Consider the following 17,608-nt stretch of genomic DNA (forward strand, 5'->3'; position numbering starts at 1 on the left):
CAGGCGATTTACATAGGTGCGCTTGCGCAACCTCACCGACACTAGAGTTAGCTGTTGGTTAGCCCTCGAAAATGAAAAACGAAAGGTTGATACAGAATGTAGAGTCTTTAACAAGACATGGACTTCTAAGTATATGTTTACTGAGGTCAAAGTCAAAGCTGTGTCCTTAGTTTGCTAAGGTCGCTGTGTTGAAGGATTATAATTTGAATCGGCACTGAGGGACTAAAGAAAATAACTAACGCAGACATAATAAGAACTTGACTGATTCAGTGGGGGCGGGCTGATGGTTTGCTAGTTAAATTGCAGACCCGGATCATCACCTGTCAGCTGTCCTTCGCATATCCACCTCAGACATTCAGCCAGATTTCGATGCACTTTTTCAAACCCACTGGATTCCTCTCACAGAACAAAATGAACTGAAAAAAAGTATTGCTTTTTATATAAAGTTGATCAATTGCATATCTTTAACATACTGCAAAACAACTTTTCAGTGTTTGTGAAGATTAACTATTTACAAATAAAATGAAACACTGATGTAATGATTATTTTAGTTTTTACTGTTACTTAGATAGTCTTTTCCTAGTTGACCAACATGTAAAATATTTATATAACTATTTACAAAATATCCTTATTCTTCTGATAACCAGTAGCAGCTTATCAAAATATATACTTTCCTACTTTTTACAATGGGGGAAAATGAATAGTGAGCAGAATTCAATTCAAGTTATTGTTGATGCGGCCCTCCAACACATTTCAAGTTTCTCATGTGGCACCTTGTCAAAATTAATTGTCCACCCCTGAGTTACGGAGCAGGGCCATGGAGCTAACCCATGGAGCTAGGATTTTGATGGTAGGGAAGAGTGTGGCAAGCTGGTTTAGCCAAGGCCAAAGGGCAAGAAAGCCAAATTACAGGTGTTGGCCATCTGAAGGGTATGCTACAGCAAGGGGGGACCCGCTATAAGACTTTGAGCCATGAAATGTTAGGTCAGTAGCACTTGCTATTTTGAAATGTTTTATTTTGCTTGCAATGTTTTAGTTTGGCAGCTCAGTGAAGCACTTAAAATATTTTTATTTTAATTGTGCTATAAATAAAACCAATATTTAACTACACCTTATTCTTGTTTAAGATCAATTACATAATATATATATGAATGTATATGGAGCGTGATAAAAAGGTGACCTTGAAATTGTGGCGACGCAAGGAAAAATTTGGGTGCACCTAAATTTTGTGCTGGTGCACCTAAATAAAAAAAGTTAGGCGCACCAGTGCAACCAAGGGAAAACGTTAGTCTGGAGCCCTGCCATCTATAATTCCATGTGTGTGCATGTGCTATCACAGGCACCGTGCACTAGTTATCAAAATACAATTTAAACCCCATGCAAGAAATCCAAGACATTGGCTAGATGCAGCATGCTCATATCTACAAAACGCAACGATGATGGGAGTTTTTGGTGTAGTATCGAGTGAAATATTAAATTGTAAAGAGACTGCTAGTACGAAACCAGATACTAATTGACGCTAACAGCAATTTTGAGGCCGAACAGATAAAATGTCAGAGCATATGCAACCAAAGTGGCCGCAATTTCAAGCCCTGGTCTATGTAGTGCAAAAATGTATGGCGTTTTAAGAGTGGGAAAAGAATTATAATAATATAAACGAGAGAGAATATAGGTAAGTGCCTTGCAAAAAGCAGACACACAATAAATCACAAATCACAACACTTCACATGAACAGTACAATATTAAAAATGGCATGTTTTGTAACATAGAATTTCTGGGGTATTTATACAGTAATACCAGGTGAACAGGGCAAAAATAGGTGACTTACAAGTGGTCTCTCAAGCACTCAACCGAGTATACCATGGTCTCTCTTGATGACGTTACACTGTAGATACAGAGGTGTGACACAATTAGGTGTGAGTGCAACATGAGCCCTCAAGGTTATTAAGAGAGGTTCACTTAGGGACACTGGGTATGTGGCCTGTGTGTGGAGAAATAGAAGGGGGGGGGTGAACTACACCGACTGACCTCAGACTGCCTCCCACTGCCTCCACGCCCCGACATATTCTTAATGCAGACGCACCCTTAGTAGTCTGTAAACAACAACAATGGTCATGCACCAGCAGTACTCTTAAGTACTTTAGGACTTCAGTCAGTGATAAAGATGCGAGTAGGGGGTGGAATATAGACATTTAAAGTCCCTGTGACAATAAAATGTGTTTAGAGTTTGTCACACCACAAAAAAAAAACAATCCTAACCACCCAGACAATTTAGAATGATTTCAAATATTGCCATATAACTAAAATAAGTTTTCAAAATCTTTAAGTTCTCAGATCTCAAACGCTAGGGGCGTGTCCGCTTAGGTCGCTACAACAAAGGGGTTAGACTCTACAACACAAATGGATGCCCCTAGCAGGATTGGCTAGGAGTCAATTCAGAAGACATTGATTCCCGGGTAGCCAGTCAATCTCGTTCTTGTTTTTAATCTCCCTTTATGCAAGTTAGCAAGCTTGAATAGCACGTTTTTGATATGTAACAAGCATGACTTAGCCAAATAACGTTAGGCTATCAATAAATATGTTTACTAGTATTAGTAACAGCTTATGCGCTCTCTAGTTACTACAGTGTTAGGGGAGGGGCTATACTCAGTGCCTCCATTGCGTCAGAGACATGGTTGCAGCCCCGCTGAATAAATCCTGAACACAAATTTTGAAAAACTGTTTAAATGGTCTAACTCAGTTTAATTCAGTGCTACATAGTTCAGTCTTTTTCATGTTTTCTTGTGCTGCCTTCGAGTCACATGACCCAAAGGTTCACAACGAAACCATTTTCTTTTAATCTTTGCGATGTGTAGGGTCTGACACAGCCCGACGGTTAAAAGAAAATGCTTCACTTTGTTTTTGTATGCGGTAAAGTTGTCGCAATACGACAGTGGGTCAGAATGACCCGAAGATAACACAAACATTAAAAAAAGTGTTTAGACAAAACTCGAAATTCACTTGATAGGGACTTGAACTAGGCATTAAGGGCAAACGTATTCAGTCAAATCTCTAAACAAGATAGATTAAGTTTAATGGGGGTCATAGAATGTAATCTACATACATTTGAAATAATCCATTGTTGAGCATACTAAAAACACACCTGCAGTCAGGTAAAGTAACTGGTACAAAATGGTAGCAGCAAATACAGGACGCTAGCTGATACAGGGCACCACTTAACACAATGATACCATGGCTGAATGAAATGAACACAACAGGTAACTCACAAGGTTAGCTGCCAACCGCAGCACGTGGCTGACCCCTTGGCTCTCCACTGTCTCATAGCGACTGCCTGCCTTTACAAACACACCCACGTTGGACACAGGAGAGTAGTTCTCCAAGGAAGCAATCACAAGGCCATTTGGCAGCTTTGAAACCTGAAAAGCAAGCAAAGATTTGATGACTACATAAATTAGCCTTCCACATACAGGAAAGGGTCTATCCAATTGGCCTTTCGCGAAAGCCACGCCCACCTTAGTTACCATTGTTCCTCCATCAAGCTTTGCTTCTTTGTATAGCGCATAGTGATGGGAAGTTCGGATCATTTTACGGACTCGGTTCTTTGAATCTCGATCATTAAAAGGAACAATCTTTTTTCGAGTCATCTGTCATTTCAACGGAGGTGGGGGGGTAAAATTAAAATAAATAAAAATTCCTGCATTAAATACAAAGCATCATGACACTTTGTATGATTTGAAATGATTCATTATCACACTAGCATTTAGTTATCACGGCACACAATTACACTGCACTGAACTGTAAGTAAAGTTAAAAAGTTGCAAAAATGACCAAAAAAACAAAACCTGTAATCAAATCAAAGATTGATGTAACCACAGGGTTTCCCGCCAGATTTGGTTTGCTGTCAGTTTGGCACTAGTTTCTGTGATAGACTAGGTCGTTCTGCAGAGAAGGGAAACTGGCGTTTTGAAATGGAAGGGAGAAAACAGGACGGAGTAACGCGGCAGATATCGCCATTATTATATATTTTTTTTTTACAAAGTTGTTAAGGCGACAGGTGTGTGTTGCTTAGCCAGGCCGCCTTCACTGGAAAGTGCTGCGGGAAAGCCTGACCCTGTAATCAAAGAACGAATATCATTCACGTCTTACTGCTAAACCTAGCAGTCACGCGAAAGTGAATGACGAAAATAAATCCTTTCTGTTCACTTTTCGGAGCGTACGTATTCAGATAACGTCGATGTGTTAAAACGATTTTTTTGTTAAGAAACGTTTTATCAAATCTCTGCTTGCAAAGGCGTTTGCAGACCTGTCGAAGAGTAAACATTTGCAGTTTGTATGGTTTAAAATGGTCATTTATTATTACACTTGCATTTAATCATAACTGCAAACAATTCCACTGTTCTAAAAAGGACCTAAAGATTCGTACCCGAAGACCCAGTTGGGAAATGAACAAATCATTTTATGTTTCCTCGACTGAGCCAGAGAATGTCTAATGTTAATCAAGAGCCACAATGTGATTAACTGTCCACAAACAATTTAATTTTGATTTGCCTTTGAGTTTTTTCTAACTACATATTTGCAAGACATTTTCAAGGGGATTCTGTAAAATTGGTGCCATAAAGCTTTGCAAATAGGACCATAAAAAGCTGAACTTAGATCATGTGACTTTTGAAAATGTCTTCCAAGTAGTTAGAAAAAAACTCAAGGGCAAATCCAAATGTCATTGTTTGTGGACAGTTAATCACATTTGTGGATCTTGATTTACATTTGCGGAAGCAGTTTTACATTTGCGGAACACGTTTTCATTTGTGGATACTTCATTTAATATTTTTCATTTAAAATACTTTTGGCCTCGATTTGAGCCCATACGATTCATTCAAAATGAACGAATCGTTTAAGAACGACATCACTAATAGCGGGTACTACTAACTTATGTAAGTCGCATACTATACCGGTCAGTGTAACTTATTTTTTTTAATACCACTGCGATATCCTCTAGATCAAGGGGAAACGGATAGTATTATGCAGTGAATTTATTCAGACTATTCAAATCAACAAGGAAGGGGACACAATAATTAAAGCAAAGGCACACATAATTCAACAGTGACTACTGTACTACACTTGCTAGTAGTACTAGTACAGGGTCAAGGTTAAACTGCGTCAGTGATTAAAGGAGCAATTGACTGGGTTTTTTGGGTATTTCACACTGTTCCTTAAGGTCTCCGAATAGGGTGTGTAATATTGGTTGGGTTGAAAATGGCCTGTTCTATGGTGCTGTTCTATGCCCTCTGACAGATCCTCTGAAATGTTCCCGGGAAAAAACACTAGCTTTTCTCCTTTTATGGTATGCTCCTTAATATTTAGATAAGCTGCGCGCTGATTGGTTGGTTATCAACGAGTGAAGCTGGGAGCAAAAACGCAACACGGCCAACAGCAGCACTCGCTGAAACACCGAAGATGGAGACTTGAAATAAAAACGCGCAAATAAATCTATTGTGTCTACACAACACTGTTTTCAACAGATTGACTATATATCATTTAAAATGATAACATTACTTGTTTCCACTTCTGTTGTTGAAGCAAACTGGATTGACTTAGGTGGGCAGAACGTTAGGCTACAGCTTAGCAACCAAACCATATCGTGATTCTACTCGGCTTCAGTTAGCTAGCTAGGCTAGCTCTAGATATCTTGCTGTAAAATAACATGACAAAGATCTGGACAAACATGCACCGTGAATTGTAGATTTTCATTACACAGGTTATTTATTTGAATGAAACACAGTCAGGAACATGAATCAACGTTAGCCCCATTGCCAATAAACTAGGCTAAATTATCACACATTCTATGCTCTTGCGTTAACTAGCAAGCTAAACTTGTTTACATGCCTACAGTCTAGGTGTTACTAGTAACAGTTACCAGCAATGCTAACGTATCCTGTATCTAAAACCTGCCTTTCTCCAGTTCTTTCAAATAGATTATCTAGACAGGCGTTAGCAATAAGCCAGACTGCAGTTCGTTTTCTGGCTATTTTTCGGAAGCTTCCCTTCTAATGCCGACTACAGCTAGTCTAGCTAGAGTCATTTGATGTGTGTAGAAACGTATTTAGCATTCTACCTGGTATGCGTTATACAGGAAATGTTAGCATTGCTAATAACTGTTAGCACAACATCATACTGTCCTTATAGCTTGCGGTTGCAATGAGCATACGGTTGGAACAGCACCTCTTTCCAAGTTCAGCTTCCTAGCATATCCTGCTTGAAATTGTCCAAGGTTGTCAAAACTGTCTTGGGTGAAATGTTCAGAGCAAATGAATGATTGAGTGTCGAACTTCGCCGGGATCTTCTCATAGACAACAGCAGCCATGCCTGTTGAATGTTTGGCTCCTTGGGAAGACTGTGAGTGTTAGCCTTCCCTATACAGCCTGGAACACAGCATTTACGACCGTGGTCCATTTTCAATATCCTTGTTATAATTCAAAACGTTCTTCTTTGTAATTCCTTATAAGTAGCCTACACAGAGCAGCGCGCAGCTAAACTAGTATCGGAGATAGACGCTACCTCGGGCTGGTCTGGATGTAAATTCTGGGGCGTGACAAAGATACAGACCAGAGCCAATAAGAGGGCGATCACCGGTCATACGTAGGACCGGTGGCTTTGTTGAAAAGCTAGCGTTTTACAGCCAAATTTTTTCTTTTTGAGATTTGAATAGGAAAGAGGTGTCAATGGACTTTGATATTCACGGTATGTTCAGTTTACCCTCCGAACTGTCGTTTTTCAACAATGACAAGGTAAAATCGGTTTTGCAGTCAATTGCCCCTTTAAAGCAAATCAATTCGTAAGTGGCTGTTATGGCGTCATGTTCAAGTTTATAATCTATGATTCCGAAACGTAGGCAATGTGAAGTTTCCAGCACAGACCCACTTTTAATGCAACCCAAACTAGGCAGCCTAGCTCTGAATTACTGCTGTCAGTTTGACGTGTTATAACGGCATTAACGCAAACCCATTTTAACGGCGTCAATTTTTTTTGGGCGCGATTAATGTTCTTTTTGGCCAAGCAAACGTTGTACTTTTTTTTCACATTCTGCTGTAGCAACTACAGACGTTAGAAAAACTACAATACCACACCGAATCTAGCTAGACCGGAAACAAAACAACAGGCACGCCGCACACACTTGTTTGGGCTTGGGTTAGGTTACGTTCTGAGTGGATGGCGAGCGCAAGATGCCGAAATGGATGCCAACAAAATTCTGAATGGAACATTTACTTGTAAAAAGTTGCCAAATGGTTCCATTGACAAGACCAAAGTGATCTTTGTGTTTTGTCGTTGTGAACTGAGCTATCATCGCAGCACGTTTAGTCTGAAATACCACTTGATGGTAGCCTGACGTTGTCATACTCATAATTCTAGTCAGAATATGAGTCTGATAACTCTCCGTTGCCCTGTGAGTATGGGGCGTTTTTCAACCGAACTCGTAAAACAAATGCCTCTTCGCTCAATTGGATAGACCTACAACCAATCAAAGCAACGTAATATGTTGTTTGTTGAAAACGAATTCAACCCAAGCGCTCTTTGGTGACGTGGTTGATTACGTTACTGTTGATCATCTGTCCATCATCGTATAAAGCCCGCCCTGGCAATTTCATTGGTCCGACCAGCTCCTGGTTGTATATAGTTTGTCCCCAATACGAGCCCCTCCAGACCCAACTTCCCGACCAATTTTTTTGGTGGGCGGGGCTAAGTTGGGCTGGCAGCCAGGCTACCTTAAGGGCCAAGTACATAGCTGATACGAATTCTCCGCCCCCTCGTCAAAGCCAGGCGATTGCAATGTTGTTTTCAATAAAATAAAAAAACTTTTGCAATAAGCAATCCGATCCACTTTTTCATGTTGATAAGTGCATCAAAATGAAAAATTATGGGACGAAAAGAAATCAATGGACATTTAGAATAGATAAAAATGTGCGATTCATTGCGCTTAATTGTGAGTTAACTATGACATTAAAATATTTAATCACGATTAATCACATTAATCGTTTGACAGCACTTCTTTGAATAATTACCAACAAACTATAGTTTGCTGGTAATAGTAACAGCTAGCTACTATTGAGATAATCTTAGAAGTACCCCCAATCATACTAGTAAATAGTAACAATGTATTTTGGGCAGTGGAAAGGGGAAAAATGACTCTCCCCTCTAAACTCCTGGGGTACTACCTAACAAATTTGTATGTACCGTAATAGCATTTTTGCCTTAATGACCGAAAGCTTGACAGAGCTTCTTCAAATAGTGACCGGTAGCTAAGGTAGGATTGGTCAAAGCCGCGTTGGGGCATGGCTTTCGCAATAGGTAAATTGTACAGCTAATTAAAGACGTGGACAAAAGGACATGTATGAAGGTGAACGATAGTCTACCTGGACATTCTGGGGGGGGAGGGAGACTGAGGCCTTCTTGAGGCCAGAATAGGGCTCTGTCAGGGTATCATTCCTCCTGGCTGCATAGCATCGTCTCTGAAGAAAGAGAGGGAAACATAATAACGAGTCATTTGCACTTGCATACAAATACTTGATTCATTTTTGTACTCCCTAATACAGCAATGCTATAGTGTGAGGCATGAAGGACAATTACTGTTTGCTTTAGGAACCGTGGTCTTAAAGTCTATATAGGAGATGTACAGTTAACATTTGCAATATATGCAATATGTTATTGCTATATGTGTCAATGACAAATAAGGTTTCTAAAAAAGCATTTTAATAAAGTGTTTTCAAAATGGATTTAATGCATATTTTTACATCTGGAGCAGTATGTCTAAGCAACTTTTGTTATTTAAATAACATTTCAAAGTGGTTAAATTCCTTTTTTTCCTGTATTTTGTACCTCACTACCCAAAATATGTCAGGTGGCGCAACCAAATATTTGTTAATATATATTTATTTTCCGACTATTTATTTTAAGTGAATTATTTTCACAAGTATCCATTAGAATGTCTTTAGTCCCTAACACATTATAATTTTGAGGTTGGTGTTTTGTATTTATAACAATTTAAGATCATTGCATTCTAGTGGCCCGGTATTTAGTATCTTCAACATCCAATTTTCACATTTAGAAAAAGAAATTCTACAAATGAATGCATTCAGTACAATAGCTATTCACATCATATATATCAACCATTTGTTCACTTTGACCTATTATTAATTGGTTGAATTTAATATTTTACATGGTCACACCACCTGACAATTATCAGTTGTGCCACCTAACAACATGATTAAATTACAGAAAATATGCTGAATAATATATTTTTTTATTTCAAATACATTGTGTTTAAGTCAACAGTTTCTATTAAAGTAAAAATAGTAAATTGATCAAAAACAGGATACATCACTATACACTATACAAATTAGAGAGCGCCGCCTTAAATGCCTAAACCAATCGAGTCCCTCGCGCACTTTTGAGTTGCCTCTAGTAGGAAGTCAATATTTTTATATCATGTTTGGTTTACCTATGATTGCGACTATAATCATCACTGGAATGTCCGCTTTACTGAAACACGTCGGTGAAAGGGGTTATGACATGCTTGTCAGCTTTTCATTTAAGAACATTTACATTGTGTTGTGAACAGTGTATTGTGAAAATTAACATTGTGTAGCGTCCGTAACGTCACGTCCATATAACACATCATTAGTTTTTAAAAGCAACAAAGGGGCAACATTTGTTAATTAAACTAACCATTGGTATAAATAAGCTTTGCAGAGAAACTTTGGATGTTGTAGCATCGGCACTGTTTGAATGGCATAAACTTATTCTACAAAACGTTACGGACGTGACTTGGCCATGGAACTCGGGGGTCAGATGGCTGAGCGGTTAGGGAATCTGACGGGAATCAGAAGGTTGCTGGATCGATTCCAGGCCGTGCCAAATGACGTTGTGTCCTTGGGCAAGACACTTAACCCTACTTGCCTCAGGGGCAATGTCCCTGTACTTACTGTAAGTCGCTCTGGATAAGAGCGTCTGCTAAATGACTAAATGTAATGTAAATGTAACTCACTGACTCAAAGGCTTAATGCATTTAAGGAGTTGTGCTTTTAACTCAAGCTAAGCATACACAATGCTCTATCATTCCCTTGTCAATCAGGAAATTGTAACATTTTATTGAAAACTGTTTTTTTTTGCATGAGTGCACAACTTGTATATTATGTAAAAGAGTGTAATTGTCTATACATTTTGATCAGACTGGTTCCATGCAACATAGACCTAAGTGAACATTTTAACAACAGTTATATTTGTGGTCTATCTATGGTAAGGGTGACCTTTGCATGGAATTGCCCATATGGCATGTGTACCATACAGTAAACAAAGCAGCAGTTTTCCCATCCGATGCTGGTTGCGCCACCCGACTTTTGCAACAAATTTCAAATTAAACAGGCTTCTACCTGGACGCCTGTTTAAGCTTTCACCATTGCTAGCAAATTAATACACATCACTTTTAAATAGAAGAAAGAGTTTTATGGTAAAATGTTTCCTTGTTATACATTGGTTGTACCATCTGACATGGAAAGTGTACCAGCCTACCTATGAGGTGAAGGTAGGTTTTTATCAATATTTGAGAGAGTTCTACAAACCTTTTCACTCAATAACTCGGGTCATTTGAGGTCATCTAGATGATGCAATATCCTGTTTACTGTTTACTTAACAATATTACCCATGTTTACAGTTGTGCCACTCAGACATTTGAAAACATACAAATGACCGGAAAAAAATTATTCAGTTCTCAATGGCTTAACTTTTGGTATTTAAAAAATGTGGTTCATTAAAAAGGTTTCAAACATAAAATCATGCCAAAGTTGCGCCACCTGACATTCTGGAGGTTTGAGATGCCAAAGCATAAAATTATATTTATTATTTGAATGTACTGAAATGTATTACAACTAATTAGGTTTTAAAGCGTAAATTGATACATGTCATGAATTGATTACATAAAAAAGATTAAATAATGCACTCGGACACCAAAATATGCATGTCATGTCATTGACCCATATACTAACCCTAACCCAGGCAGGAGCATCACGAGAGCAGAAAGTTAATAGAAGTCAGAGCAATAAAGCCACTTTGTGGCTATCTATCGACAGTGTTGGGGAGTAACGGAATACATGTACCGGCGTTATGTATTCAGAATACAAATTATGATTCTAAAACTGGTTGTTCCCATCCTTGATTGTGATTGGCTATATCGCATTCCATGCCGTTGTAAAATCCAGCATAACCTCACAGGTTGTCCTCATAACATTCTTTAACATTCTATATTACTCCGCTTCGCGTCGTGCCTAACAACTCCCCTTACCTGTTCTAAAATCAGCGTAAACCACGGCCTCTTGGGGCTTATCTTAAGTAACTGTATTCCGTTAGTTACAATTTAAATAGTTGGTATTAGAATACAGTTACATTGTTGAAATCAATGGATTACATTAAGATACTGTTTCACGAGTTTATTCATTCAAAATAAATTAAGGCAACTCCATGCATTTCCCAGAACTTCTATCTGGTGGTTTCTACACTGTACGAACACAACTACATATATAGCTCCCATGTCATTGGGGTGTGCTTGCCTTCGGCGAGCACAAACCATTGTTATCTCACATATATATTTGGGTGTGCTCACGCCTTCGGCGAGCACAACCATTGTTGTCTCACATATTTATTATTATTATTATTGTTTATTTTCGCCACCCTAAGGATCAGTCAATATTTGGACTACTTAAACAACGTCGCTGTCAAAATGTTTGTCTTGGTCACGATTGCGTTGCTTCTATTGGGATTTACGTCCGTTACACAGTTTAGGAGGTTACAACGTTTTTGTGGCAAAAGTCCCTTTAGTCGACTAAGGGTACCCATTGCTAGCTACGTCATCACGTCAGAACACGTTAGCAACGACGCATGGATACCACGTGCACAGATGTGCTGTTGCACAGCCAGTATCATGCCGTGGAATACTAGCAGTACATTTAAGCAAATCAAGACTTGTATGTACAGTAAGTAATGTCACATTAAATAATGTGTTTAAACTCAAGCTTGTGTGGTTTGTCGCAGTCTTCAATGCCACAGCCTAAACTTCATGTCAAAAGAAACATTCTCATTTCTGGTGCTTTCAAACAATCCTATAGACATATATAGGTTATTTCTATGAACAATCCCCTCAGTGACGTTTGGCTAGCAACAGCAGCTTGCTCGTAGCAAACTTCTTTTGAATCAGCCATTTCCCCCTAAATTAATGTCAAACTTATTTACGTTTTAGGGGGCATATTTTCAGTTAACAGACAACGTTCGAAGAGCGCTCTAGAACGCTCTAAAGTAATGGCCGGGTCTCCCAGATTCGTTAAACGAATCTGGGAAACCCGGCCATTACTGTTTGAATCGCGATTCCATCCTGAAATACTGCCGGTGACAAAGTTGTTACAGTAGCTTGTTTCAAAGGGGGTTCGCTTGTTTCAAAGGGAGTTCTTAATGAATTATGAGTAGGGGTGGGCGATATGGCCAAAATCTTCTATCACGGTATGAGTAATTTTATATCACAGTTACGGTATATATCAGGGTATAGTAATTGTTCTGTATATTCAATTAAGAAATTGTACAAAATAACCATACCGTACATCATCACACTATTATTTATTTATTACAAACAAAAACAACTGCCTCACATGAGACAACACTTGAGTTAAAAACAAAAGACTCAAACTGTACTGTAGCTACAATATCCAACTTATCGATCACAGATTTTCTGGACTGCGTGAGCTTTCTAGCCATCTGTCTACCTGGACACAATAATTTGCGTTCGGGGGTTAATAAAGTACCTATCCATCTTATCGACTATGGAAACTTTATCATATGGATTCAAATTTTACAATGAGGAGGCTAACAAGTAACACTAGCAGGAAGTAGCATTGCTACGAGTGTTATGCTAGGTTGCTAGGTAACGGAAGCTAGCTTTTTATGTTGCTCATTATGTATTTGTAGCCTACTTATCATTTTGATAATAGGCTAATATAGACACTAAGAGCATGTGTTGCCTTCATTATAAGGCTTATATTAGGCTTTTAATTTGTTTGCGGCTCCAGACAGAATTGTTTTTTGTTTTTTTGGTCCAATATGGCTCTTTCAACATTTTGGGTTGCCGACCCCTGTCCTAGATCAAGAATGGTAGGAACGCCACCAGTGTAATTTTACAACAACAATTTTACAGCGCGAGACATCAAACTTGAACAAATCGAATTGGTTACCTGCAGAATAGGACATCAAATATAAGTAGCATCGGCATGAATGTGGTTCGCTTAGACAAAATACACTCTTACACGCTTAGACAAAAATTCTGTCAGACCAACGCAAATGTGCTTCAGGTCAAACGAAAATAGCAAATCAAATAAAAGTTAAACTACAATTCTAAATATCGCAAGAATGCGATTTATATGATGGCTTATATACAATACAACAACCAGACATTTAATTGACACGTGTAATACAAAAATATAGTATAAAATATACCGCGGTTGAAACGGTATAGCCAAATCTCTCCCGGTAGACACATTTCTACCGTCACAAGGTATATACCGTCATACCGCCCAGCCCTAATTATGAGTAGACTAAATGCTTAAAAATGTCATTAAAAAGGGAAAAACTTAAGGGGACAGACCCACCTGCAAGCGAGCACACCCTACAATTTCCCTAGAAATTGTACCCTCTCTAGTTGGGTGTGCTTTCCCTTCGGCAAGGGCACAACCATTGTTATCTCACATATTTATTATTGTGAAATGCTGTTAAGCATTCCAAGTATTGTTCTTTGAATCTTTATTCAACTTCTTCATATTCTTCTTATTCTTCCATTTCTTACGCGACACCTTTCAGCGCCTTCAAATCTTCAGCTATTAAAACCGTTCAGCTTTCAAAAGATTCAGCAGTTTCAGGCCATGGGTGCTGTGACTTTTCAGCTTTGTACCTCTTATGCTTGAATTAATATAAATCAATATTCATAACATTTTTTACATGCGTTTCCAATGGAGTTTTTTCAAATCCTTTCAAACTTAAAACTTCTTCAACTTCCAAATCCTTCTTCTTCCTCAATCTTTCAGCTAGAGCCACCATTTAAACTTTAAAATGTTGACAAAACCCTAAACTATTTTTAAATAATTCAGCTTTTTGATATCTATTCAACTTTTTTCAATATCACTGGTTATGTTTGAGGACTTTTTCAAACCGTTTCTGAGATTTACATGGGTGTGGACGTGAAAGGCCAGAGTGTAGACTGAAACGCTTAGAGTGGAGGGGAGCTTCGGATGTCGTTGAATTTCTTTTTTTAGTTTGCCAGCATTGCCACAATTTTCGCTCTTCATGCTTCGTTTTTGGATCAATAGATAGCTAATTTTGTGCTGGTCGTAGACAGCGAGACAAAGTCCAACTCTCGCCCCATAGAGTCCAATACAAATCTGGTGACAATTTTGTCAGAAAAGGCAAAAACAACCAGATTTAGAAACTGCCGGTAGAGTCGTATTTCTGACCGCACAGACATATAAAGGACATCTCTGGTTTCGGAGTCTTGGGTCTCGAAAAATATCCTCATTTTTTGGATTGGACGCATAGTTTTGCGTCTAGGTTAACTTGTTTGAGGTGTGGATTCCAGCAGAATTTGTGATTCTCTCTGCCCAGCTCGTTAGCAATCACAGCTGCGCCATCACCGTGGCAACCGAACAGACAAGCACCATGAAAGCAGAATTGGGTGACGTTTTGGAAACTGCCAAGAGTTGTACTTCTGACCGCACAGACACAAAGGACATCAATGGTTTCTGCAGTCTTGGGTCTCGGAAAATATCCTTATTTTTGGGATTGGACGTACAGTTTTGCGTCTAGGTTAACTTGTCGAACAGTGTCACGATTGCATTGCATCTATTCAGATTTACGTTCCGTTGCACAGTTTAGGAGGTTACAATGTTTTTGTGACAAAAAAGTGCATTCTGTCAACGAAGGGTACTCACTAGCCTATGTCACCATGTCAGCACACATTAGCTACGATGCATGGATATAAGGTGATAGAGACGTTCTAGCTGGCAAGTTGGAGCTTGGATTATGAATGAAAAATACCACCCCCAAAAATTCCCAACCATTGGACTTTGTTGAGAAAGCTATTTAGAGTGGAACTGAAATCTCGGATTTTTGATTTAGGTCGTGAAAGTCTTTGTAATTTGAGTGAGTGCGGGTCGCCCGTGAGACCGCCTAGTCTTTTAGGCGGCAGCCATGCTAGAAAGCGTCATAGTAGTATTTTCTTAATGTTATAGTTCAATTTTACACCAAAAACCAGAAAGAGGGAAATGTTGTGACGATATGACTATTGTGAAGACAGCCAGGTGAGGAGATTTTAATGTAGGTTGCTGTTAAAACTTTGATTTGTTTGCTACGTGAGAGCCCCGTCAGCCTCCATTGACGATTGCGGCAGCTGTTGTCGATCTGCGTCTGATGAGTCTTTTCTTAATTTCGTACCAGGGTCAATTCTACATCAAAATGGAGAGCAGTGTTTTGAAGATATGGCGATTGCAAAGACAGCCAGTGGGTCAGCATATTTTTGTGATTTGTGTAAAACTTGGAATTTGAGTGAGACCACGTCTTGTTTTGACGTTAACCTCACGTCACAGACTCAGCTCGCCCACTGGCAGTGTGTAGTAGTAGGCTACTGTCTTCAATGCCACAGCTATTATTATGTCAAAACGTTATCATTTCCAGCGCTTTCAAACAATCAGTGAAGTGTGGCTAGCAACAGCAGCTAGCTTGCCTCTAGCAAACTGCTTTTGCAATGTCCCCCTAAATTAATATCAAACTTATTTACGTTTTGGGGGGCTTATTTTCAGTTAGCAGACGGTACTGTTTGAATCGCAATTCAATCTGAAATACTGCTAGTGAAAACGTTGTTAAAGTACCTTGCTTCAAAGGGTGTTCGGTTGTTTCAAAGGGTGTTCTTAATGAATTATGCAATATGCAATATGAGTAGGCTAAATGCTTGAAAATATCACTACAAGGGAAAACGGACCCACCTGCATCCAACGCAAACAAGCACACCCTACAATTTCCCCAGAAATTGTACCCTCTCTAGTTCCCTCTCGTTCTTTCCTCAGGCATGAACACGGTGAGAAGGATATTCCCCCTTTAAGTGGGTCCGGGGTACATGCTCCCGCATAAGAAAAATGTAAATATTCCATATTTTAAAGCACCAATCTGATGCATTTTGAGATACTTTTTTTGCCAACCTGGGGAGAGCTAGAGAAACTTAACATTAGCCATGAGTAAAAATTATTATGGCCTCCTTTCCTTACTAAGTATTATGCAAGCCATTTCATGCCAGCCTGTCACTGGGTCTAACATTTACAGTATATAATGTGGTAAGGGCACCACAAATGGCATATGCAAATGCATAACCCCCACAAGAGATGGTGGACATGCTCTAACTTAACTCTCCTCTTCCATCATGATTGACAGCCAATACAAATACCAGCGTACTTTGAAGTCGAAATTTGTATCCGCTACACAAATTGCGTACAGGTTGGCAGGTCTGCTTATTGATAGAACGGCAGGGACGGACTGGGAGTGAAAATAGGCCCTGGACTTTGATCCAGACCGGCCCACCAGAACCAGTCCCGTTTATGCCACTGTGCCTGATGTAATGCTAGTTAGGGACTTCCACACTTAATGCAAGCAATTTTTGGGGGCTGATTTGAGCGAAAAATAGTTTTTGGAGCTTGATGTAAAACAAACAAACAGCCATTGTCCAATGGGTAAAACATTGTCTAAAGAAGGTAATTACGTTTACGTTTCTTAGCCTGGTTTTCCATGTTTATATTGTCAAAAATCGTATAAAATACACACCGCTGGGTGTTCGATCTTTTTTAAAGTCGCATTTCTGTTCTAATAAGCATTTGAAAACGTAATTGACGTCATACACATCGTACGATCAGAGCTACTGCTTGACGGCAAGCTCTGGTTACTTCCACTTTTCTCTCGAGGCATCGACAACACAGCTGACAGGTTAGGCTCTCCCTGTCAATAAACAGATGCTAAACAGAGTTTTGGCTTAATAATGTTGTTGCTAATGTTGCTAGTTTGTTCTGCTTTGGATGCCATCAAACGGGATCTCTGGTCGTAGTCAGTCCTTCACTAACCAATCAGCATTCGTTAACAGAATGCTAGCGTGTTATGGGCAACAACGACTTAACCTGTAAGAAATTTAAGGGACATAAGTACTTGTTCATTCAACTTTTGACCTGTAATCCATGTTGAACATGCTAAAACTTCATTCAAATCTGAGATTTTTCAACGACAATCCGGCGAAAGAGACTAATTTTGCCGTTTAGCTCCTTAGACTTCCATTCATTTTGCACTCGACCGCGATCACTCCCAGAGGAACTCTGGTGGAACTGCAACAAAATTCGGTACAATGGGGCTTAACAGGGAGTGGCAAGGCTCTCCTTAAACAGGCTCTGGCTGCATACGTTCATTTGGAATAGACCAGGGATTCCCAAAGTGTGGTGCGCACACCCCTGGGGGTGCGCAAGATGTCTCTAGGGGGTGCGCGAGAGGAAAAATG

General features: G+C 39.3%; 1 protein-coding gene across 2 annotated transcripts in view; it reads right to left on the reverse strand.

Annotated features, from left to right (window-relative positions):
• LOC124465502 (cytochrome b-c1 complex subunit 2, mitochondrial) overlaps positions 1–17,608 on the reverse strand; it is a 55,937-nt gene that overhangs the window by 27,577 nt on the left and 10,752 nt on the right. The window contains exons 2-5 of one of the 2 annotated variants that reach the window (XM_047017320.1): positions 8,409–8,504; positions 3,267–3,416; positions 2,029–2,093; positions 1,829–1,885 (exon numbers count right to left, since the gene is read on the reverse strand). In XM_047017320.1, the coding sequence (XP_046873276.1) occupies positions 1,829–1,885; positions 2,029–2,093; positions 3,267–3,416; positions 8,409–8,504 (368 nt within the window). The remainder of the gene's footprint in view (positions 1–1,828; positions 1,886–2,028; positions 2,094–3,266; positions 3,417–8,408; positions 8,505–17,608) is intronic. The other variant, XM_047017321.1, reaches the window with a different exon arrangement.

This window comes from Hypomesus transpacificus, unplaced genomic scaffold (genome assembly GCF_021917145.1).
Source record: "Hypomesus transpacificus isolate Combined female unplaced genomic scaffold, fHypTra1 scaffold_52, whole genome shotgun sequence".
NCBI lineage: Eukaryota > Metazoa > Chordata > Actinopteri > Osmeriformes > Osmeridae > Hypomesus > Hypomesus transpacificus.